Source organism: Bombina bombina, chromosome 3 (genome assembly GCF_027579735.1).
Source record: "Bombina bombina isolate aBomBom1 chromosome 3, aBomBom1.pri, whole genome shotgun sequence".
Lineage (NCBI taxonomy): Eukaryota > Metazoa > Chordata > Amphibia > Anura > Bombinatoridae > Bombina > Bombina bombina.
In genome coordinates, this window is record NC_069501.1 from 752,681,214 (window position 1) to 752,706,074 (window position 24,861).

Sequence of the window (24,861 nt, forward strand, 5' to 3'; positions counted from 1 at the left end):
TTTTTTTTCTAACACGTGAGACCTTATATCTTTGAGCCCTTATAACTATGTTGGGTAATATTATTTTATTATGTACTTTTAAATGTATTTTTGAAAGTATTTTGTTCCACTTTTTTGTCTCGTGCAACAGTTAACCAGAGCTCTGAAGACACACTAAACCGACAAGAGTAAATCACGATTGCACTCACGTGTTTGCAATTTACTTTCAACTTGTAATACGCATGTTCCTGCGTGCAAACAGCCGCAATAAACCTAGTATTGCTAGCGAGAAACACTTGGCATCACCCTTGTAATCTAGCCCATAGTGATTAATATTTCTTTAATAGATAAAAGTAAAATGAGAAGGATTCATTGGTAAAAAAAAATGTGATGTCTTTTAGGAATACTATTTTCATGACGTTAAATTCTAAACCTTCACATATTTGTATTTTTCATGGCCATTATTACTTTAGTACAATGAATGCTTTTTAGTTTTGAAATTTTCAACAGTAAACATGGGGCTCCATTTATTAATCAGTGGATGCTGCTTCAGAGCCCCATCGTTTCTGGTCCGCGTAAGTTAAGAAGCAGCGGTCGTAAGACTGCTGTTCCTTAACTTATCCGCCAACTTGTAGGTGTTGAACTGAAATCATCCCTATCTGATATGATCAGGATGATTGACGGCCCCTGCTAGTGGCCGATTGGCCGTCAGTGAGAAGGGGCAGCATTGCACAAGCATTTCACTAGAAATGCTTGTGCAATGTTCAACGCTGACAGCATATGCTGTCGGCTTTTAGCGAGGTCGAGCGGACATGATTCGCTACAGCTGTGGGAATGACACTGCTTTACTTAGCTTTTACCCAACAAGCTCAATAATCAGGGACTAGATTCTTTATGGTATTAAGTTTTTTTCCCCCAAAATGAATAAATGTTTTTTGATAAATTTTAGAGAATCTATAAAAGAATATTTGAACTGAATACAGCTGCTAATATTCAGAATCTTATATCGTTTCAATAAAGGGAAAATAAACCAATGTCATTTTGTCATGTCTTAGTCAAAGGAGACAGTTATGTCTTTGGAGATTTACAGTACAGCCATTGCTTCTTGTCAGCTTTGTGTTATTTGAAACGCTACTAGTGTTTTAATGTCTTGATTCCAGGAATATCAAAAACAAATGGAAATTTTTGACCAAGGTGTTGCTAACACCACAGCTTGGATGTACCGTGCTGAAATACTGTTAGATGAAGCAGAAAAGCAGAAGGTTCAGCAGAGGGAAGACACTTTTAAGGTATTATTTTGCAGATAAAGATTTTTCAAATGCTTATTTAATGTTTAGCTGTATTATTTATTTTATAGCTTTAAAGGAACATAAAACCCAACAATTTTCTTTCATGATTCAGATAGAGAATACAATTTTAAACAAATTTCCAATTTACTTCTATTTTTAATTTGATTCCTTCTCTTGTTATCCTTTGCTGAAAAGTTTATCTAGGCAAGCTTAGGAACAGCAGAGAACCTAGGTTCTAGCTGCTGAGTGGTGGCAGCATATATATATACACATTGTCATTGGCTCTCCCATGTGCAGTCAGAAACCACTAGTGCATTGCTGCTCCTTCAACAAATGATACCAAGAGAATAAAACAAATTAGATAACATAAATAAATTAGAAAGTTGTTTCAAATTGTATTCTCAATCTGAATCATGAAAGAAAAATGTTGGGTTTCTTGTCCCTTTAACATAAATTATTTAAAATACAAATTACAGACGCTGTTTTAATATTGTTGCTTAATTGTTTGAAATAATTATGTATTGTGAGATACACATTATGCCCCATTTATTGAGGTACATGTGAACAAAGCTTCCAGACAGGGAACCTTTACACATGCCTTTGAAGCCTCCAACACATCATTATAACTCTGGCTCCTGACTAGTGCATGCATTTGACATTGATCACAAAATGCATACAAAGTTAACTGACAAATATTAAATAAATGTTTAGAGTGAAGTATGCACACGGCCATGCATAAGATATGAATTGAATACATATAAATGTACTGCTGTTTCTTGAGTTCTCAAGGTTAACAGCTGAGTTCTAAAGGTTCTAACTGTAGCTTCATACCACCTTACATAAATATCCCTTGTTATATGGCTTTTTCTGAAATAACAATAAATGTTCAATGTATATGTGAACAATTTGCTGTTTACATGTTCTCATATCCAATGCAATAGGACTTATACATAGCATTATTTTGATGACTCATGGTTCAATGATAATAGCTTGGTAACCATTTCTTTAATTTTGATTTACCAATAACAAAATATATTCTGCTAAACATCTGCATTAACCTCAGCTAGAGGGTAGAGGGATCAATTATCATCAAATAAAGCAAGCTAGCACACTATTCACTGAGAGAGGTGCCATAGATACTGAGGAACATGTCTGAAAATACCTAAAGTTAGAGTACCACTTAAAATTGTTCTGGGCAGAGGGTCAAGGAAGAATTATTTGTTTGCTTTAGAGGGTGACAACAGCTTGCTACATACTGCATTGCAGCCCTGTCTAACATATTTGCATTTTTTTCTGTGATGTATAAATATAATTAAAGGTTTCAGGAAAGACCTTAATGAAACCTGGACTATTATAAATGTTGTTTGCTAAACTTACACAGGGATTATAATGTGTAACCATGCTAAACTAATGAGTAAACTTAATCTGTTAAAGTAAAATGCAACCAAAAGCTTAACACTATTAGTGCATTCTTGCACGTATGTATTTGTTATCTAATGGGAAATATGTCCTGATGATTCACACTTCCCTCTTTTGTGTCTTTTACCCTTGAACTGTAGCACTTAAAAGCTGAGCTGAATGATATGCAGCCAAAGATGGATTCTGTACGTGAACAAGCTGTTGAGCTGATGACAAGCCGCGGTGAGCACTGCAGAAAAATGATCCAACCTAAGCTCTCTGAACTTGATCAACGATTCTTAGACATATCCCAAAGAATTAAAAGTGGAAAGGTACGTGTTGAAAATAAAGAAAATACTGTTATGTTGATTAAAAGTTCAACACCTTGTAATTAGAAGATTATCTGCATACTGCAATAACTTAACTGAGTGTGTGTGTGTGTGTGGGGGGGGGGGAGATGTATTGCATTAACACCTTTTTGTTGCAATTGTTTTTTTTTTTTGTTTTTTTTTAAATAATCATTTTTATTGAGGTAGTAATTCACATAACATCGATGACCATACAGACATGAGTTCATATTGTACATTAAACAAGGAATATGGTAAACCATAAGTGGAATATTTCAGAGTATCATAAAAGACATATAATTGCATCATGGTGAACATTTAACCAGTTGTGAAGAGGATTTAAAGAGTATGCTCAATATGCAGAAGTATAGAACCTCATTTTTACGAATGATTCAGTCAGGGCAAGTAATGAATAGTTATAACACCTTGGTATACAGTACAGAAATACCTACTATTGGGTCTGAAGCTACTTGATAGTGGTAGATAAGCCGGGTGGGAAGGGAGAAAGTGTAGAGGGGGCGGGGTAACTAAATAGAAGCGGGAACAAAAAAAAAAACTTTGGGGGGGGGGCTGCATCAGGAGGTAAGATTGTTAATCCTGTAGAGATTAGTCCTTAAACTGATCTAGCCATGGGGTCCAGATCTCATAGTAGAACCCCACCATGTCTAAGACTCTATAGGAGTGTAGTTCCACCTGTTTGATGTATTGTATGATGGAAAGAGTTTGTGAAAAGGCTGGTGGATATTTATTTTTCCAGTTTCTGGCTATTGCAAGCTTAGTGGCCATAAGGAGGTAAATTATTAATGCCTCAGTGGCTGGATTTAGATTTGACATCTGCATGGGGAGTAGGCATACTTCCGGTGTGTATGGGAGGTTAACACCCAGCTGATTAAGGGTAACATACAGTATTCGCAAAAGAGGCTGGACTTTAGGACAGGTCCACCACATATGTAGGGTCATGCCCAGATGTCCAAATTGTTGCCAGCAATTAGGGGATTGTGTGCTGTATATCTTATGGAGTGTGTAGGGGACTAGGTGTCATCTAACTAATATTTTGTAGTGCAACTCCCAAAGAGTGGCACAGTGTAAGAGTTTTTTGGTTACAACAATACACCCATTCCAGGTGTCAGTGTCAGCCATGAAGCCCATCTCCCTCTCCCATTCGTGTGTTGAGGGATTTTGCTATTCACGTATGGTTCTAAGAGTAGTCCATAGTGGACCTTAAGAGCTTGGCTCTATTTACTTTTCCATTTAGTTGGTGCCCTTAGGTTCTGTTTAGGGTATCCCCACGATCTCAACCACGAGCTCAAGCGGAATGCTTCAAATTTAATACGGAGGGGATATGAAAGCTTTAACAAAACTGAGTGTGTGACATCCAAGAGCCCTGGTCATAGAGGTCCGTGACCAGCGAGATCTTGAGATCATGACAGGAGTCAATATGTGAGTCTGGGAGACTGTAAAGAGCACTAGAGATTGTAAGCGCTGGGGAGGGGCAATTTCTGGGTTGTGTCTCACTTGGTCCCAAAATTGTAAGGCGTCCCTAAATATGTAATGTAATGTACCAATATCTTTTCTGTAATGTGAAGGAATCCAAATGAGATCAGGAAGTTTTAAATCCAATGGTAATAACGAGGTCTCGATGGCGTACCAACGAGGTGGTTGTTCCCAAACACTCCAGTTAATTGTAGTATAAAATGATGTTTGGGCGGGCTAAGCCCTTATATGTGAGAGGTCTCTGAAAAGTATGTTTAGAGGCTCTGAGTCTTTTATTTTTCCATATGTAGTTGGTAATGAGGCTCTGAAGTTTGTTAGGCGCTTGGGGTCCAATTCGATGTAGATGGGATTGTATTTAATGTTATTGCTAAGAAATATGGCTACCCCTCTGGAATTTGATTCAAAGGAGGTTTCAAAGACTATGGGGAATTTTTTGAATGCTTGTGACGTACCTGAGGTTGGGGTCCAGTGAGTTTTCTGGATAAAGGCAATATCTATTTTAGTCTTCTGTAAGTGGTTTAGCAGTGGGCTGCTTTTTGTGGGGGAGTTAAGTCCCTGGGCAATTAGTGTGAGCAGTCGTAAACCTTCCATTCTTAGAAAAAAAGAGGGTGGGAAAAGGGAAGGGAGAAGGTTAGGGAATCAGGGGGTGGGAGGGGGGAGCTATTTAGGAGCTACTTGAGTGGGCGGCAGGAGTATCTGTGGTGTGTATACCAATGAAAGTTAAAGACAACATCTCTGGGTGTTAATATAACCACAGTGCTAACGATAAGGTAGGGTTATGGTGGATCAGCGGGCAAGAGCCGCTTTGAGTTGGATGGAGGGTAAGAGGAGAGGAGGAGTTATATTGGAGAAGTCTCAGAAAAGGTCAGGTAATAAAAAATGAGACGGAGCTGGAGGGGCCAGGAGAACGATTAAGCTGACAGCTACAAATGAGGTCTATATGTGGTGTATAGGGAGGTGTAAGGGGTACAGGAAGGAGGGATTATCCCACCAGTCAAGGAAAGGTATAGAGCATGATTAAAGAAGCATAACAAGAAACTGACCTTCCAAGCAAGAAGGAGTAGGGGGTTATGTGGTAATAGTAAAGCGTGGTTCTATTGAGTCTGAAAGATATAGGGGTGTAGGTGCTGTGTGGAGAGAAGTCTGTTAGAAGATCTATGAGTTCTGATCTTACCCTTGTTTCCTGCTAGGTAAAACACCTGAAAGTATAAAACAGGCAGTTGAACATTTGTACAATATGCAATACCCAATTAGCAAAATAATCATTGAACTTAAATATCCTGACCAAGGAGAATGAATGACTAACCATGAGGAAAAATTAGGCTTGAGTGTGGTGCTATTAGTTGGCCTGGTAATAATAGAGCACCTAAAGGTGCTTGTAAATGATTGTATGATCTAGGCTTAGAGTATATGTTTGACTATTTCAATATCCCCATGTCATGTGCCGTGGAAGTTAACAAACTAGCCTTACCTGAGGGGCAAGTGGAAGTAGGGACAGCGGGTTGCAGAACCTTGTGCAAGCCCAGAGAGGAACACCCTAATGTCTGCGACTGAGGGTCTGTGGCGTCTAAAAGTCAGGAGAATCTGCTTTGACAGGTAGGCAGGGGGAGATTTTCTTGTCATGGGGGGGCCAAACTTTGTCTAAGGCCATAACCAAGCAGGAGGAGAGATTAAACTAGAGACCCTAAATCTTAAGATGGGTGTGGGGGAGCTATGAGGAAGTGGTAGGGTGTGATTCCACTTTGTCTGAGAGGTGTAGCAGTACTGGTGTTGAGTGGATAGTGTCTAATATTAGGTCCATGAGCTCTACCCCTGCAGTTGTTTTTTTTACTGGGCAACATGACTTAAGAGTAAGATATAAGCCACTGAACTTGCTTTTAACATTTTTTTTTTTTTTTATATTTCAATTTATTTATTTTCAAATATAGAGAAGAATACAATATATAGAAGAAATGACAAGTTGCAAATTTGTGAAAAAACATAATACTGAGTATCACATCCTGGAACTATTTCCACAATGTGTTTCTCCCAAAACCTCTGGTTAATATTTTCTTCACATAAGTGCTAAGTCTTTGGGGTATTCCTTGAGATGTAAAAAGCTAAGAGATTATATAAGGGTAAGCCCCAATTCTCGATTGGAGGGATTCTGGGGTATAGTCTCTCATCAGGGATGAATGATTGTCAGGAATGTGACATTTCCAACTCTTGTCAGTTATACATATATTAATTAGGATAACCTTTAAAGAGGTTAAACTAAAATGGACTAAGAATAAAAAGGAAAGTAAAACGAAAGAAAAGATTACTAGAGTCCTGCACCCTATTCAACCTATTCTTCTTTTATAAGGATGTTGCATGTGTGTTACTTAACCAGAATAAAGTATACATGTAGGCCTAAGTATTCTAGATTTCCAGTACCTGTTGATCATTAAGATTGAAAGAGTCCCACAGAAACTGCATATTGTGATATAGAGACAACTGGCCTAATTTGAGATAGTGAAATCTTTCTAACATCATGTTCTTATTCACTAGACCCTTCCAGTCCAACAAAGTAGGAGTCCGAGGGGATTTCCACATCCTCGGAAGTAATTGATTGGCTGCATTAAGCATAATTTGAAATAACTGTCTTCTAATTTTGCATGTGATGGTTGGTGGTTGACTAAGTATTGCTATTTCTAGGCTAGGTGATATATTTGTGCTTAAGATTGTATTAATGCTCTTAAAAACCCTAGACCTGGAATATTTTATATATTCACACTCCCACCATATATGTGAGATATGGCCCTCTTGAGAGCGGCCCCTCCAGCAAAGGCCTGAGGATATTTTATATATATGTATCTTATTCTAGCAGGTGTTAAGTACTACCTCATCATAATTTTGATGTTGGTTTCTTTTGCTTGCGCAGAGTGACCATAGTGGGACAAGTTCTTGGATCTGCTCTCCCAGACCTTTGGAGTGGTAGTTGTGCTAAGTTCTCTATCCCATTTTTTTGTATATGAGGGAAGATGTGGGAAAGTGTTTGATAGGGGGAGCTTGTAAAGCTTGGATATCACTCCCTTTGTTGAGCTGTTAGTTATACATAGTTGTTCAAAAGTCGTGAGGGGTCGTGTCAGATCTTTTTTAAACTTGTGTGAGACTATGTAATGTTGCATTTGGTGGATTCACAACCAAGAGGACAGAAAAGGGTGGTTTAGAAAATCAAGCTAGTTTTTGTTCTTAATATTCATATTATATGTCAGTGAGTACATAGGGAGGGAGCGTAAGGGATCCAGGAGACAAGAGTAATCTTGATACCTTCCTGGATTGAATTCTGGGTTGTTTATAAGAGTGGTGAGTGGTGAGTATTTAGAGGAAATCTTATTGGATGATCTGCATAGCAATCTCCAATCTGACCAGGTTTCGTTGGTAATGGATGATGTGGATATAGTATATTTTTTGAAAAATGCGGGATTCCAGCAGATACTGTTTAGGTTATGTGTGGTTGTCATTGCATTTTCAATTTGTATCCACCCTTTGGTACCCAATCCTTTGGATTTGCACCAATCGGAGACTCTTTGTAGGGATATAGCTAGTTTATAGGAGTGAAGATGGGGAACCCCCAGTCCTCCTTCTGTGGGATGTTTAAAGAGTGTATTTTTATTCATTCGTGGGGGTCTGTGCCTCCATATATAATCACTTATAATTTTTTGTAGGGTGGCCAGATCCTTTTGGATGCCTGGGACCGGTACTGTTTGGAGGATGTAAAGGGCTTTTGGTAACAGAATCATTTTTACTGCGTGGATTCTGCCCAACCAGGAAATGTTTTTGGGGAGCCATGTGGAAGTGAGAGTCTGGAATTCTGAGATTAAGTTGCCATAATTATGCCTGCGTAAATCTGCTCTGTTTTGAGTAATGTGGATACCAAGATATTTTAGATATTTTGTCTGCTGTTTAAGGGGGCAGGTTAGTTTTAGAGTTTCCAGGGAGCGGTCAGGAAGATTTATAGGTAAGAATTCTGATTTTGTCATGTTTACTAAAAAGTTCAGAAATAGCCAAATCAAGTGAAGTCGATGGGTCCGTTAGTGTCAGGAGTATGTCGTCTGCGAATATGGCTAGCTTATGTGACTGATTTTCGATGTTGATTCCTTGGATTTGGGAATTCTTTCTTATCTTGATAGCAAGTGGTTCTAAGTATAGAATGAAAAGGAGTGGAGAGAGGGGGCAACCCTGTCTAGATCCATTCCTAATTTCAAAAGGGTCTGAGAGGGTACCATTAATTTTAATCTGTGCTGAGGGAGTAGTATATAAAGCTAAGATTTTTTGGATGAAAAGGTCCGGGAAATGGAAACGACGTAGGGTCTTGTGTAGATACGTCCAGTCCAGTCGGTCAAATGCCTTTTTGGCGTCAGTGGATAAAAATATAGCTGGGGTTTTGTGCTGTGTGATGTATTCTAGCAGGTTGAGGACTTTGACCGTGTTATCCTTGGCTTCCCTATGGGGTACAAAGCCAACCTGGTCTTGGTGTACTATTGTCGGTAGGATCTGGATGAGGCGGATAGCAAGGATTTTGGCATATAGTTTTAGATCAACATTGAGCAATGAAATTGGTCTAAAGTTTGCCGGAGTATTTGGGGATTTGCCAGGTTTAGCTATGACCGCGATGTTGGCTTGTAACATGTTATCAGGAAATGGTAGGGACTCTGGGATAGAATTTAACAGGACTGTGAGGTGTGGCACCAGATATTTTGAAAATGTTTTGTAATAGAGACCTGAGAAACTGTCAGGGCCTGGGGCTTTATTTTGTTTTAAAGATTTTATCGCATCTTGAATTTTGGAAGATTGGATGGGTTTGTCCAAAAATTCGCATTGCTCTTGGGTTAGGTGTGGGATAGGTATCTTTTCTAGATAATGGCTGCACAGCTGAAGGTGGGATTGAGCATTCCTCTCAGGAAAGAGGTTGTAAAGTTTATGATAAAAAGCCTTAAACTCTTTTGCTATGGAATTGGTGCCTTCTAGGTGTCTACCCTGCGGTGTTTTGATAGAGTGGATATAGGTTTTCTGCTGCTGTTTCTTAAGGGCTTTGGCTAATAATTTCCCCGGTTTATTTTCTTCCCTGTAGAAGTTTTGTTATAAAAAAAGTAATTTTCTTTGTGAGTTAATTTGCAGGGCAGTGTTAATTTTCTCTCTTTTTGTTGTAAGATGCTCTAAAATAGTGCTATCAGAAGGGTTAGCTTTATGTGCATAGTCGAGTTCAGCTATATCTTTAGCTAAAAGTTCTACTTCTCTATTTTTCCTGTTAATTTGTGCTTTAGCTTTAATAAACTCCCCCCTAATTGTGCTTTAATGGGCCTCCCATAGAGTGACTGAGTCAACATCTGGGGTGTTATTTAGGGAAAAATAGGATTTTATATGTTTTGAGAATATTTTTGTCTGAGCTGGATCTAGGAGCATAGATTCATCTAATCTCCACTGGTAAGCTCTAAGAGGAGCTGAGGGCCACTTTACAGCGCAAGTCACTAAAGAATGATCTGGCCAAGACGTATGCATTATTTGTGAGTGCTTAGAATGAGAAAGAACCATGTGGTCTACAAAAATATAGTCTAGTCTGGAGTAATTTCGATTTGGGTGTGAAAAAAAGAGGAAGTCTGCCTTTTGGGGATTGAAATATCTCCAGGCATCATGAAGTCCTAAGAGTTTGAACTTTTGCCATATAGTATTAAGGTTAGGAGTTTTAGTTCTTGTACCTGGGTTTGAACAGTCTATCGTGGGGTCTAATGGGAGATTTAAATCCCCCGCAACTATCAGGGATCCTTTAGTTTCTTTAATGAGCAGGTCTGTTAATGAAGATATAAATTTATCTTGATGTGAATTGGGTGCATGCATATTAACAAGCGTTACTGGTTTACCATAGGAGGCCTCTCAAGCAGAGATATCTACCTTCCTTATCTGGGAAGATTTGTGTTTTGGTGAAGGGTATAGACTTGTGAATTAAGATGCTAACTCCATTGATTTTTTTTATTTGGGTTGGCGCTATGAAAGTGTTCAGGATAGTGTAGGGAGAAATATTTGGGAATATTTTTAGATTTAAAATGGGTTTCCTGGAGCATCAATATATGACCTCCTCTTTTGTGTAGATCAGAAATGGCCAGTCTTCTTTTGTTGGGGCAATTTAGACTCTTTGTGTTTTGCGTAAAAATAATAAGGTTCTGTGGTGTTGGGTTAGTCATAGATATATGTTGGTGTTATGTATGTGGGAATGTTTACTGGTAAAACACATTCAATAAGATTGTGGTAAGAGTACATTCAACAGTAATCAGGATAGGAAAAATAAAAGTAATAAGAGAAAGAAAAAAGAGACTTAAGAGAAAGTACATTTCGTAATAAACAATAAATGAACAGTTTTCTATACTATAGGAGAAATTCTCCCAACTGAGTGAGAACAATAAAACAACTGCAGACAGTTAACAATTAGCATTCAACAATCAACAATCAAGACCTTATGTTAAGGATATTAAGAATTCCAGATTTAAGATACCCTAGATATCAAAGATTGGAAGTAAATACCAAGCTGGTGTTGTAGAGGGGATCATGTCCAGCACCCAACAGGATTGGGAGCTTGGTCCAAGCTGTGGGGTGACTATCACAGACTGATAGGGATGATTAGTATATGATACTAAGGGTGTGGATCAGTATCAGCCTTTTTCTCCTGATAGAAGGGGAGTAGCGGCTGCTTGCTTTTGAGCTTTCTTTTGCCGGACTTGACTCCATTCTTTCCTCTGTGGTACTGGTAAAGATCCTCTTGCTTTAGGTTGATTTTCCTGATGTGGTGCCGATTCCGTTGGGGGATCGGAATATCTAGATATTTGCATATCGACGGGATTTCTGTGATGGATGAGCATGTGTGACGCCTACCTTTCCAGAGTATGACCAGATGGAAAGGGAAACCCCATCTGTAGGGAATATTCATTTTTCTCAAGTGTACTGTAAGTGGTTTAAGGTCTCTGCGTTGTGAAAGAGTTCTCTGGGATAAATCTGCAAACACTTGTATCTCTGAGTTTTCGTATCTGATAGGTTGTTGTTCTCATGCCAGTTTCATCAACTCTTCTTTCACTTGGTAATTGGTGATGCGTACAATGACATCCCTTGGCGGTTGGCCAGTTTGTGGCTTGGGTCGTAGCGCTCTATGAGCTCTGTCGATATCAATTTTCGATGGTGTTTCTTCTTTTTTTAGGGTGCTAAAAAGTCCTGTAAATATTGGTTCAAATCCGTAGGCGGGATAGTCTCAGGAATTCCTCTTAGCCTGATATTGTGTCGCCTGCTGCGATTTTCAGCATCATCTAGTTTATTTTCGAGTTCAGAAATATTAGCCCCTTGTTGCTGAATAGTGTTATGGAGATCAGTAATAGCTTCTGCGTGGGAGTCTTGGGTGTTTTCCAGAGACTCCACTCTGTGCCCTATTTCTGAAATGTCCTTCTTGAGATCAGAAATCTCATCCTTGATACACTGTTTGACCTGAGCTACTAATGAAGAAAAGTCTTTTTTTGAAGGGATTGTGTTGAATAAGGCTGTAGGAATAGTGATGTTCTCAGACGGTTGATCACAGTCAGATTCAGATGAACTTTGATCTGAAATTTGTTCTGAGGGATCAGTGCCAGCAGGACTGGCGGCCTTTGTTTCCAAAGCTTTGAAAAAACTATTAACTGTGTGAGAGGTGGCTTTTAGCTGTTTAGCACCTCTATTAAGTTTACTGCCTTTTTTGGAGACATTTTTAGGGTTGAGTGAACAAGATCAACAGCTTTATTACTTATATGCCTTTGTGAATTGATGTAGATGCTCAGCGATTATATAACAAGTGAGATCTCCCTTCTGTGTGAGGTCAAGTCCCCTCAAGAGCAGTCTTGCAAATAGCTTTTATTTTTATTTTTTGCTGCAGGATGGGGCTCCCAGAACAAGTCTAATATGCCATGTTCAACAGTTCTAGGGATTAACAGATTGTTGTGTCTCTGCAGGGTGTGTTAAAATGGAGACAGCTTGCTTCAGCACCTTAGCTAGATATCTGGCTAACTGAGGCCTTGATTTGTGTTCTTCTGTTATGTCTGCAGTTTAATTATTAGCATTTACATTGGTGATTCAAGAGGTAAGGTCGCTTGCTATGATTCATCTTACCCTTATGATTATTTGTCCTTCAGCATAATGTTCCGTTTCGCTGCGCTGTGTAAGAAATGCGCGCTTAACTCTAGTAAGGCTGCGGCCTTCCCCGGAGCTATCCGTCCTTTCTGCATACACTGATAGAACTCAGCGTGGCACTCCTCCTGCCTTCGTGGTCTTTTAACCACCGCTGTTATGGCGTGCTCCCTGACTAATCCAGCTCCCAGCCGTGAGGCTATTGATCTGAGCTTCGGATGTCGTAGAGTTGGTGCGGGTCCAGGATAGCGCAGTGCACAAACGATGCTGCTGACAGCGTGTTGAAAGCAAGAGCAGAGCTTACCAAACTTGATTAGTAAGACAGGCTTTACATCCTAGTCTATTTTGGGTTTGAAAATGTAAAGTGGCTAGTGCCAGGATCGTTCTCATCCAGATAGGGCTCATGAGCTCAGTTAAAAAGCAGCCATCTCCTGGGCTGGCTAGCTCCGCCCCTAAACAATTTTGTTTTTAACATATATGGTACTATGAACCATGTGAAACTAAACATAAACAGAGAGAAACATTAAATTACAAACAACATGTTGCAGAGACCCATATATCTTAGTGCCAATAGATAGAGAGTAAGATGTGTACCGGTACGTGATCTATTAAGGCAAGGCTGAGCCAAATGTGGAGCTATACAAATTCTGTAGGAAGAGGAAAAAACAAACTACAAGTTTGTATAGTCACAATTACAGAGTGGTAACAGAGTATAAGGCCACCTTAGCTGGAACATTCAAGTTTTTTCTTGATGGATCTCTAAAGGCCAATGAGCAATATGAGGGTAAGACAAGTACCCGTGCGTAAGCTCAAGTTCGGCCTCCTTGCAAATGAAAGTCCCTGGAAGCAGATGGTATATGGGGCTTTTAAGCTGAAAGTTGGAAGGTCGTTGAGTGGTCTAAATTTAAAGTTTGAACTAAAGTATGAGTTCATATGAAGTACAGGAGGTGATCACGGACTGTAAGTGGATGAAGATAGTTCCACTTACGGAGGGTCCTTTGTCAGTGTCAGATCTTTTCTCTTCATTTGCTGAAATGGTCTTCTGGGTAGCGGCTTCCACTCAGGGGTGGTGGTATTGAGAGTCTTAGAATTTTCAGAAGCCTTGAGGTTGGAGTCTAGAGATTGTGGGATTCCGAGCAATTGAAGGAGTTTAAGGCCTTGCTCTGGTGAGGAGATCATGTAGGAGTGTTCTCCATACTGGAAAACAATCTTTACCGGGAATCCCCATCTATATTTCCCATTGTGGGAACGCAGGGTTTGGGTGAACTGTTGAAAAGTCCTTCTCTTGGCCAGGGTATGTGGAGAGAGGTTTGGGAAAATTTGAACGTTGTGGAAAGATTCTTTCATATTCATGTTGGCAAAGGATGCTGTAAGAATTTTTTCTTTGAGGGTGAAGTAGTGCAGTCTAATAATGACGTCTCTTGGGGTACCAGAAGCTGAGTTTCAGGGCCGCAGTGCCCTATGAGCTCTATATATGAGAAATTGTTGGTCTTGAGGTTTTCCTAGTAGTTCTTTAAACAGGCTGATGAGATATTCGGGTAACTCTGTAGTGGCTATGTTCTCGTATATACCCAGTATCCTCAGGTTATTGCAGCGTGACCTATCTTCTAGGTCCACTAGTTTCGTTTCAAGGTCTGAGATCTGTTCAGCAAGATTCTGGGAGTAGGATAGGAGGTTTATGTGATCAATATTGAGATCTTCATGTTTCCTTTACAGGGTTTCCGTGCGTTCTCCCAGGGATTAAATATCTCTTTTAAGCCCGCTGACTGATTGTCTAAGGTCTTGTCTGAGGGAGTAATGAGAGTCAATTCTATCAGACAAAGCTTTGATGGAAGCTAGTATAGATGTGAGCGAAGACATAGAGCGGTCTTTCTGTGAGTTATCTGAATTGGTGTTTTTTTGCCAGAAGGCGGTAGAATCTCTAGAGTCATAGTCTGTAATAGTTTTCTTGGGGTTTTCTTGCGGCTAGATTTAGAGTTTTGTCGGTAACGACCCGAAAAGCTAACGCCGGCTTTTTGATGGCCGCACCATAAAAATAACTCTGGTATTGAGAGTCCACATAAAGGCTGCGTTAGGCTCCAAAAAAGGAGCGTAGAGCATATTTAACGCAGCTTCAACTCTCGATACCAGAGTTGCTTACGCAAGCGGCCAGCCTCAAAAACGTGCTCGTGCATGATTCCCCCATAGGAAACAATGGGGCTGTTTGAGCTGAAAAAAAACCTAACACCTGCAAAAAAGCCGCGTTCAGCTCCAAACGCAGCCCCATTGTTTGCTATGGGGAAACACTTCCGCCTCACTAACCCTATAATAAATAGTATTAACCCCTAATCTGCCCTCCCTAACATCGCCGACACCTAACTTCAATTATTAACCCCTAATCTGCCGACCGGAGCTCACCGCTATTCTAATAAATGTATTAACCCCTAAAGCTAAGTCTAACCCTAACACTAACACCCCCCTAACTTAAATATAATTTAAATTTAACAAAATTAGCCAATCAGCCAATCAGATTGAGCTCGCATTCTATTGGCAGAATATTCCTACCTTAATTCCGATTGGCTGATAGAATCCTATCAGCCAATCGGAATTCGAGGGACGCCATCTTGGATGACGTCATTTAAAGGAACCGTCATTCTTCAGTTGGACATCGCCGGATGAAGATGGGTCCGCGGTGGAGGTCTTCAGGATGGAGCCAGTCCTCATCGGATGAAGATAGAAGATGCCGCTTGGAAGATGATGGTTGCCGGTCCGGATCTACTCTTCTTCCCGGATAGGATGAAGACTTTGGAGCCTCTTCTGGACCTCTTCAGCCACCGGATGATGGATCGCCAGCCCCCGCTTGGGTTGGATGAAGATTTTGAGCCAGGACCGATCGGTGATACCCGATGAGGTGAAGACAAGGTAGGATGATCTTCAGGGGCTTAGTGTTAGGTTTATTTAAGGGGGGTTTGGGTTAGATTAGGGGTATGTGGGTGGTGGGTTGTAATGTTGGGGGGGGGGTATTGTATGTTTTTTTTACAGGCAAAAGAGCTGAACTTCTTGGGGCATGCCCCGCAAAGGGCCCTGTTCAGGGCTGGTAAGGTAAAATAGCTTTGAACTTTAGTAATTTAGAATAGGGTAGGGCATTTTTTTATTTTGGGGGGCTTTGTTATTTTATTAGGGGGCTTAGAGTAGGTGTAATTAGTTTAAAATTGTTGTAATATTTTTCTAATGTTTGTAAATATTTTTTTATTTTTTTGTAACTTAGTTCTTTTTTATTTTTTGTACTTTAGTTAGTTTATTTCATTGTAGTTATGTGTAGGTATTGTATTTAATTTATTTATTGATAGTGTAGTGTTAGGCTTAATTGTAGGTAATTTTAGGTATTTTATTTAATTAATTTAATGATAGTATAGTGTTAGGTTTAATTGTAACTTAGGTTAGGATTTATTTTACAGGTAAATTTGTAATTATTTTAACTATTTTAGCTATTAAATAGTTCTTAACTATTTAATAGCTATTGTACCTGGTTAAAATAAATACAAAGTTACCTGTAAAATAAATATTAATCCTAAAATAGCTATAATATAATTATAATTTATGTTGTAGCTATATTAGGATTTATTTTACAGGTATTTAGCTTTAAATAGGAATAATTTATTTAATAAGAGTGAATGAATTTCGTTAGATTAAAATTATATTTAATTTAGGGGGGTGTTAGTGTTAGGATTAGACTTAGCTTTAGGGGTTAATTCATTTATTAGAATAGCGGCGAGATTCAGTCGGCAGATTAGGGGTTAATAATTGAAGTTAGGTGTCGGCGATGTTAGGGAGGGCAGGTTAGGGGTTAATAAATATAATATAGGGGTCGGCGGTGTTAGGGGCAGCAGATTAGGGGTACATAGCTATAATGTAGCTGGCGGCTCTTTGCGGTCGGCAGATTAGGGGTTAATTATTGTAGGTAGGTGGCGGCGACGTTGTGGGGTGCCGGTTAGGGGTTAATAAATATAATATAGGGGTCGGCGATGTTAGGGCAGCAGATTAGGGGTACATAGTTATAATGTAGCCGGCAGCGGTGTGCGGACGGCAGATTAGGGGTTAATAAGTGTAGGTAGCTGGCGGCGACGTTGTGGGGGGCAGATTAGGGTTTAATAAATATAATATAGGGGTCGGCGGTGTTAGGGGCAGCAGATTAGGGGTACATAAGGATAATGTAGGTGGCGGTCGGCAGATTAGGGGTTAAAAAAATTGAATCGAGTTGCGGCGATGTGGGGGGGCCTCGGTTTAGGGGTACATAGGTAGTTTATGGGTGTTAGTGTACTTTAGAGTACAGTAGTTAAGAGCTTTATGAACTGGCGTTAGCCCAGAAAGCTCTTAACTACTGACTTTTTTCTGCGGCTGGAGTTTTGTCGTTAGATTTCTAACGCTCACTTCAGACACGACTCTAAATACCGGAGTTAGAAAAATCCCATTGAAAAGATAGGATACGCAATTTACGTAAGGGGATCTGCGGTATGGAAAAGTCGCGGCTGAAAAGTGAGCGTTAGACCCTTTTTTGAGTGACTCCAAATACCGGAGGTAGCCTAAAACCAGCGTTAGGAGCCTCTAACGCTGGTTTTCACGGCTAACGCCAAACTCTAAATCTAGGCCTTGGTGTTTTTGTTTCTTCTTTGCTGCATAAGCCATCCTGATAGACCTGAGAATCTGTTTGATCTGACTCATGAGATATAGGGGAGCACTTAATACTGTGGCTTCCTTAAATTGAGTTGAGACTGGGGGCTCCAGCCGGCACCCCTTAAATCAGGGTAGCTAGAACCACATCATTTGTTTCACAAGCTTTATGAAATCGTTGAATTAACTCCCGATTTTTGTTGTTAGAGAGGTTCGGGCCCACAGAGTAAGCAAGGGAGCTGAAGTATTTTGTTACCTGTGTGCCTGAGAGAGATTTTTCCAAATATCTTCCCCCCTCCAGGGGAGGTGCCCCCTATGGGGGAAGTGGGTAAAAGGGATTGGGGTATGACCCGCAGGCAATGTGGTCCTGTGGTAAAGGGAGGAGGAGGAGAACTTGGGGACCTCAAACAACTAGGCTGTGAGCTAGTGTTCTGGACAGTCACAACAGGTATGTCAGTTCGCTGGGCCAAGAATGGGTGAGCTAGAGAATCAGGTCACATAGGAAGACCTAAACCCTGTCAAGCCCAGGTAGGAGGATCATAAATGAATCTTATATATAGTGGCCTTGAAGGTATGAGTCCCTTTGAAAGTATGCTTGTCTTCACATGGAGAGGTTTTTATAGGTGGGAGCAGGTATTCGGCACTATTACATGCACTTATATTGAGGTCTAGGTCTGGGCGTACAGAACAAAGATAAAAACTTTTAGGGATAGCTAATTAAGACCCGGGCTCTAACTTACTGCCTCTGGGCCTGGTGGAGTGGCTCCCCGCAATGTGGCTCTGGGGCTTTAACTGCTGTTATTTGCTGAATTTGCTGGAGTGTAGCGCCGTCTGTGTCTTAGGTAAATTAAATCCTCTAACTATGTTTTGAAGAAGCAAAACTTAGTTGATTCATAAGAGATTCCAGAAAAGAAAGATCCATATATATGTATTTGGTACTTGTAAGCGCATCTAATTACCCGTAAAGGACTCAAAACGCTGCTCATTAATCATCCTCTGAGAATGAAAGGCTGAATGGACATCGCCAGGAATCTAATCTGCAACCCTCAGGTTGCTACAGGGCTCAGCCACAGTGAATTAGTATGCTGAGCTTTCTGTCTATCTTAATAAAAGAAAAGTTTAAGCTAATACCAAGATACCATCCAAATAAGGAAGCACCACCATACTTTACTGTCTGATGACAGAAAGAAGGGCACCGAGAACCTAAGACAAGATTCATAAAGCTGTCGCTAGACCAAATGGAAAAGTGACAAATTGGTAAACCTTATTTAAAAAAGAGAATCTCAGAATCTACAAGTGGACTGAATGAAAATAAAATATGAGGATAAATATCCTGAAAAATGAGTGGACATTAACAAAAAGGCATAATAGTTCTTATAATCGCCAACATAAAAGTTGAAAACTAACAAAACAATATAAAAGTCTTCAGATCCAAAAAATTGACTGAATAAACCCTTCTTCTTTGGGGCAAAGAATAGAAATAAATAGTTACCCAAACCCTGTTCCTGCCAAAAAGAACTGGCATAATCACTCCTGAAAATAAATCACAGAGCATACTGAGAAAGAAAGATTCTTCCCATAGAAGGTCTCATTCTGAAAATCTATTCAAACCCTAAGAAAAATGTAGATTTTTGACTGATCCCAAAACAATTTAATCTGCCCCCACCAGAATGACTGGATGAGAACCGCACCTTCATGCAGTCTAATAACAAGTAAATATATAGCGTATTTCTCCCAAATAGATACAAAACACTTTTTCAGTGCTTACACTCTGAATTAACCAAATTAGCAGCTGAACAAATCAGTTGTTAATATTACCCAAATAAATGATATACAATAAATTGACCTCAAAAGGCCAAAGGGCTGTAATAACCCTGTCGGAATATGAATATGAGACCCTTGGATCTAGAACAACATTCACCAACTGATCTACATCACCGGACTTAAAGTAGGGCAGAAAAAAATTCTTGACCTCCAACAATAGTGGAGAAAATAGAAATCAAACAAATAATTATCCTATAAAGATAGAGATAATAAAATATATTCAAAATCATAATTATAGATATAGTAAACATAATTAAATGATTACTTCTGAGGTAAATAAACAGAGCTACAGTATATACTTGATAATCTGAAACTGCTTATACTAACTGTTCAACAAAGGTTGAGAAAACAGCAATGTCAGCCACAGATAAAGCTGAGCTAAAATATTAACAGTACATGAATATGCTCTACCAAGGTTATATACAAAAATTCTAAAGAATCCTGAAAATAAGTACCAATCTCCATAGAAATAGTAGTACAGTCCCAAGAGGGAATCAGGATAAACATTCTCTAGAATATAATACAAATAGTATATTGCATAAGAAAAAACCTTAAGAGCAAAAAAATCTTAAAATCCAGTTTGAAAAGGATTAATAATATAGTTAATAGGAGGACTCCTAAAAGCTATAAATAACAAATATTTCCTTAACAAAGAACATAAAAAATGTTCAAATGAAAAATAAGGAGAATTTATAATACACTGTCTGATACAGGATCTTTAAAACAAAGAAACTTCCATCAGCATAACAATTTAAGTATGCTGTCGGTCAGAACAAAATTAATTAAATTTTAACAATTTTGAAAAGACCTCATAAGTTTATTTAAAGGCATAATAGCAGTCATAACCTTTATGATATAAGCAGTAACATGTAATGTTTGCAAATGAAACCAAGTACAAGAACTTAATATGTAAAAAAAACAGTAAATGTCATTGTACATGTAGAAACATATTTTTACATAAAACATAATAAACAAATGCCACATAATTGAACTGAAGAAATAACAACAGCTTAATAATGAAAAGAACACACTTAGCTTTGTAGAATTGTGTTCCAGGGCATCATAGTTTCTACAGTAACATCAGAGTCAGGATCAGAATGAAATATCTCGCAAAATGTAACAGAAAAATAAAAATAAAATTTTGGCAAAATATTCAATTTACACAATGTAACAGTTTTAGTAAAGAAAAACGAAATAATTTGCGCCAAGAATGATGCAATAAAAAACAGCATTTTGCGCCCTCATGAGCCTAGATTTGCCCACGAAAAAATGAGTCAAATTTCAAAAAGACTGAACCCCAGGTAAGAAAAAAGTGAAAATAAACTTCCCAAACATGATTCCTATACTGAAACTGTTTAGACTGCAAAAAGGGAAATATGCATACTTTATATTAATACCTAAAGCGCCAAACCATAGCTGAGAGTGTCTTAAATAACAATACGTACTTACCGAAAGACACCCATCCATATATAGCAGATAGCCAAACCAGTACTAAAAAAATCAGCAGAGGTAATGGTATATAGGAGTATATCGTCGATCTGAAAAGAGAGGTAGAAGATGAATCTCTGCGACCGATAACAGAGAACCCTTGAAAAGATGTCCCGCAAGGAAAACCATAAAATCCATAGGCGATACTCCCTTCACATCCCTCTGACAAACACTGTACTCTGAGAGGAATTGGGCTTCAATATGCTGAGAAGCGCTTATCATAGAAGAAAAATCAAGCACAAACATACTTCACCACCTCCATAGGGAGGCAAAGTTTGTAAAACTGAATTGTGGGTGTGGTGAGGGGTGTATTTATAGGCATTTGAGGTTTAGGAAACTTTGCCCCTCCTGGTAGGATTGTATATCCCATACGTCACTAGCTCATGGACTCTTGCCAATTAAGTGAAAGATATATATTTTAATTTGTACTTGCTTCAAAAGGTCACTTAGCATCATATTAAAGGGACATGGACCCAATTTTTTTTCTTTCATGATTCCAATAGATCATGCAATTTTAAACCAATTTAAAATGTACTTCTATTATAAATTGTACTTTGTTCTGTTGGTATCCTTTGTTAAAGGTGCAGCAATGCACTACTGGGAGCTAGCTAAACACTTCAAGTAAGCCAAAGAAAATATGCATAGATGTGCAGCCACCTATCTGCAGCTAGCTCACAGCTTTGCTTCTCCTGAGCCTACCTAGGTTTTCTTTTCCACAAAGGATAGCAAGAAAACAAAGCAAATTAGATAATAAAAGTAAATTGGAAAGTTGTTTAAAATGACATACTGTTTGTGCATCATGAACCTGTTGGGTTTCATATCCCTTGCAAATCGCTGGTTTTCCATTCATGTTTGAAAAAAACATAGGTTTCAAGGTTTGAACCTTTTGATTTATTGCACACTGCATACTTTGAAAGATCTTTGAGCTACTAGCAGACCCAACTGACTTTTTAAATCTGGGCAAGTTACTTTTATCCTATTACAGACAACAGCATTTCATGCATCTGTAAAACCATGTACAAAATTTGATACAGTCTGCTTTCCATCCAGTGAAATCATCATTGCTTTTGTTGCTTTTCTGCTAGCTCTGCTAGATTTGTTAATTGAAAATATATCACAATTTGTACATACTTTGAAGCCTGGATTCATCATTACTAGACTATCAAAAAATGTTTTCGTAATGTAATGACTGGTAGAAAGGAGACTGAAAATAAAATAAACACCTTTTCTGGAATATGTTTTAGCTACAAAAAATCCTCAATATAATATTTTTTTTAATTTAATTTTATTTATTTTTTCATTTTCAAAGCTTTATTAATATAAAATGGTAACAGTACATGCTTCAAAAGACATAGTTACATCAAAAATGTTTGCATTTCCCAACACTTGTTGAAGAGTCCATGGTTTCCAAGTCCGGAATTTGTGACTAAATAGTAAGTCACATAATGCCTGGTGGTTTGAAGAAGTTGCAAGGCATAAAGTCCACAAGTGGTTAGGTGGTCCCAGAAGCATGTGTACAAACTTATAACAATAAACAGGAGTATTACATTATACATATGTATATTAGAAGGTAATATAGTCTCGGCTTGGGTTTTGACACAGTTTCACACCGAGAGTGATCAGTTAAGAGAGTTAATAAAGAAGAGAAGAAAGATAAGAGAGAAAGGGGTGAGGAGAGGGGAAAAAAAGGGGGGGGGTGTGGTGGTGGGGGGGGGTTATGTGTGGTGGGGGGGGGGGGTGAGAGGGAAGAGGTGAGGAAGGGGAGGGGCAGGAAGGAGAGGGAGTGTATCACCAAATGGTGCCCCATCAAAGAAGTTCCAGAGCAGTTTACCAAGTCCAGCTAGAGCCAACAAGCTCTCCTCTTCTATCGTTAGTTTATGTGCGCAGATCAGAGACCACCGATTTCCACATTTCCAGCATGTATTCATGTATTTCTATTTTGTCATCCCTCATATATCTGAATCTTTCTAGCTGTAGGAGTCTGTCTACCTGGGATGTCCAGTCTGTCACCTTTGGGATATCTGTCTGTTTCCATTTCTTGGGAATAAGGGACTTGGCACTATTAAGCATTATGAGGAAGAGCTGTTTTGAAGGTTTGTCTTTAAATTTAGGGAGGTTATGGAACAACAAAAGGCTGGGCACTCCAGTCAAAGTTATATTAAATGTGGTTTCCATGATAGTAAGAATTGACCGCCAATAAGGTTGGAGAATATCACAGTCCCACCAGATGTGGAGGAGGGTACCACGTTCCCCACGCCCATGCCAGCACTTACCATCAGTCAGTTTCTATATTTTCTGAATCCTATCAGGTGTGAGATACCACCTAGATAAGAGTTTGTAATTAGCTTCAATCGTTTTCGTTGAGACCGAGGCTTTCACATGAGCGTTTAACATCTTATGCCAGTCTTTGTCAGTTGGAGATGGGTTGAGTTCCCTATTCCATTGTCTCACATAATCGGGAAAAGGGGCATCCTTTGGTGAGAGGATCAAGTGATAGACTATGGAAATCAAATGTTTTGGTGTGTTCGGGAGTAGGCACAAGGATTCTAAAGTAGTCAGTTGTCTAGTCACGTCATTTGATCTTTTATATGTTGATAGGAAATGTTGGAGTTGTGTATGGTAAAACCAGGAGATATCAAGTCCAGTACGCTTGAGGTCTACTCTGTTCTTGATTCTTTTATTCATTAAGAGGCGGTGGAACGTCACCTGCACGAGTGAAGTTTTATCTATCAGCAGTCTTTGTGTACCCGTAAAAAGGTATGTCTGGGTTGTCAATGAATGGCGTGAGTGGTGAAGGGTTAGAGGTGATATGCGGGTGTTCCACTAGAGATCTATTCCAACATGCAAAAAATTATTTGACAAAGGGGTAACATTCCAGTGTTTTGGGCCTAGATTTGGCGGATGTCCATCCCAAGGTCCCCATGTTCTGTGTGCCCATAATTGACCTGCATATTTGCACCCAGGTTTTATCTTTAGAGTTATGACACCATTCAATTTGGTGTTGAAAGTTAATAGCTTTTTTGTAGGTAGATAGATTAGGGACTCCCAGTCCTCCCCCCTCCTTTGGTAAGTAAAGGGTTTTCCTTGCAATTCGTGGTTTAACTCCTTTCCAAATAAACTCCTCTATCACATCCTGCAATCTGTGTAAATAGTGTGTGGGTAACGGGATCGGGAGGGTCTGGAGGTAATACAAAATCCTGGGTAGGATATTCATCTTTATAATACCAATTCTCCCCAACCAGGAGACCGGTTTATTTCTCCAAGAAGAGAGATCTCCTGTGATTTCGGTAAGTAGATTTGAATAGTTAGCTTCGTATAAAGTGTCTGGGGAGGGGGTAAGGTTGATCCCTAGATATCTGAGAGTGCGGGTTTGTATGCGCAATGGGCACAGAGAAGAGAGTTGTCAAATATCTGCTTGAGGGAGAGTAATGTTTAGTATTTCCGACTTCGTTTTGTTCAAGTGAAAGTTTGAGAACCTGCCATATAGCTCAAATTCTTTTAGGGCCTCGGGGAGGGAAGTCATTGGGTCTGTTAATGAAAGTAGGATGTCGTCCGCGTACATTGGTAACTTGTGTTCCTGATCCCCTATCCGTAGACCCCTAATCTTCTCATTGTCTCTAATTTTCTGAGCTAAGACCTCTATGACCAAGGCAAACAACAACGGGTAAAAAGGGCACCCTTGCCTAGTGCCATTTGAAATATTAAAAGGTTCAGATAAGATATTGTTTATCCTGACTTGAGCCGAGGGGGCCCTGTATAGGGAGAATATCTTATATATAAGGGTCTGTCCAAACCCCATCTTCGACAGGACTTCCTTCAAAAATTTCCAGCTGATCCTGTCGAAGGCCTTTTCGGCATCGGTAGAAACTAGAATCATAGGGATTTTGTTTATTTGCGCATAATTACTTAGTAGGGTTGCTTTTATGGTATTGTCGCTCACTTCACGGCCGGGCACAAATCCTACTTGGTCTGGGGAGATCAGATTGGGTAAAATTTTATTCAGTCTGCTGGAGAGAATCTTGGCAAATATCTTTATGTCAACATTAAGAAGTGATATTGGCCGAAAGTTTTCTGGCCGGTTCGCTGGTTTGCCTGGTTTAGGGATAGTTGTGATGTGGGCTGTTAACATGGAAGGGGGGAGTCCCTGAGGAGTGTCTAAAGTATTAAAAAATCGGGCCAATTGAGGGGATAGAATTTGTTTATATAATTTATAATATTTGGCACTAAATCCG

The 24,861-nt window shown here is 39.3% G+C and overlaps 1 protein-coding gene across 1 annotated transcript in view; it reads left to right on the top strand.

Moving 5' to 3' along the window:
* Positions 1-24,861, top strand: part of DMD (dystrophin) — a 4,487,195-nt gene that overhangs the window by 2,100,317 nt on the left and 2,362,017 nt on the right. Inside the window, exons 36-37 of the mRNA XM_053707599.1 lie at positions 1,140-1,268; positions 2,828-2,998. Coding sequence (XP_053563574.1) covers positions 1,140-1,268; positions 2,828-2,998 — 300 coding nt within the window. The remainder of the gene's footprint in view (positions 1-1,139; positions 1,269-2,827; positions 2,999-24,861) is intronic.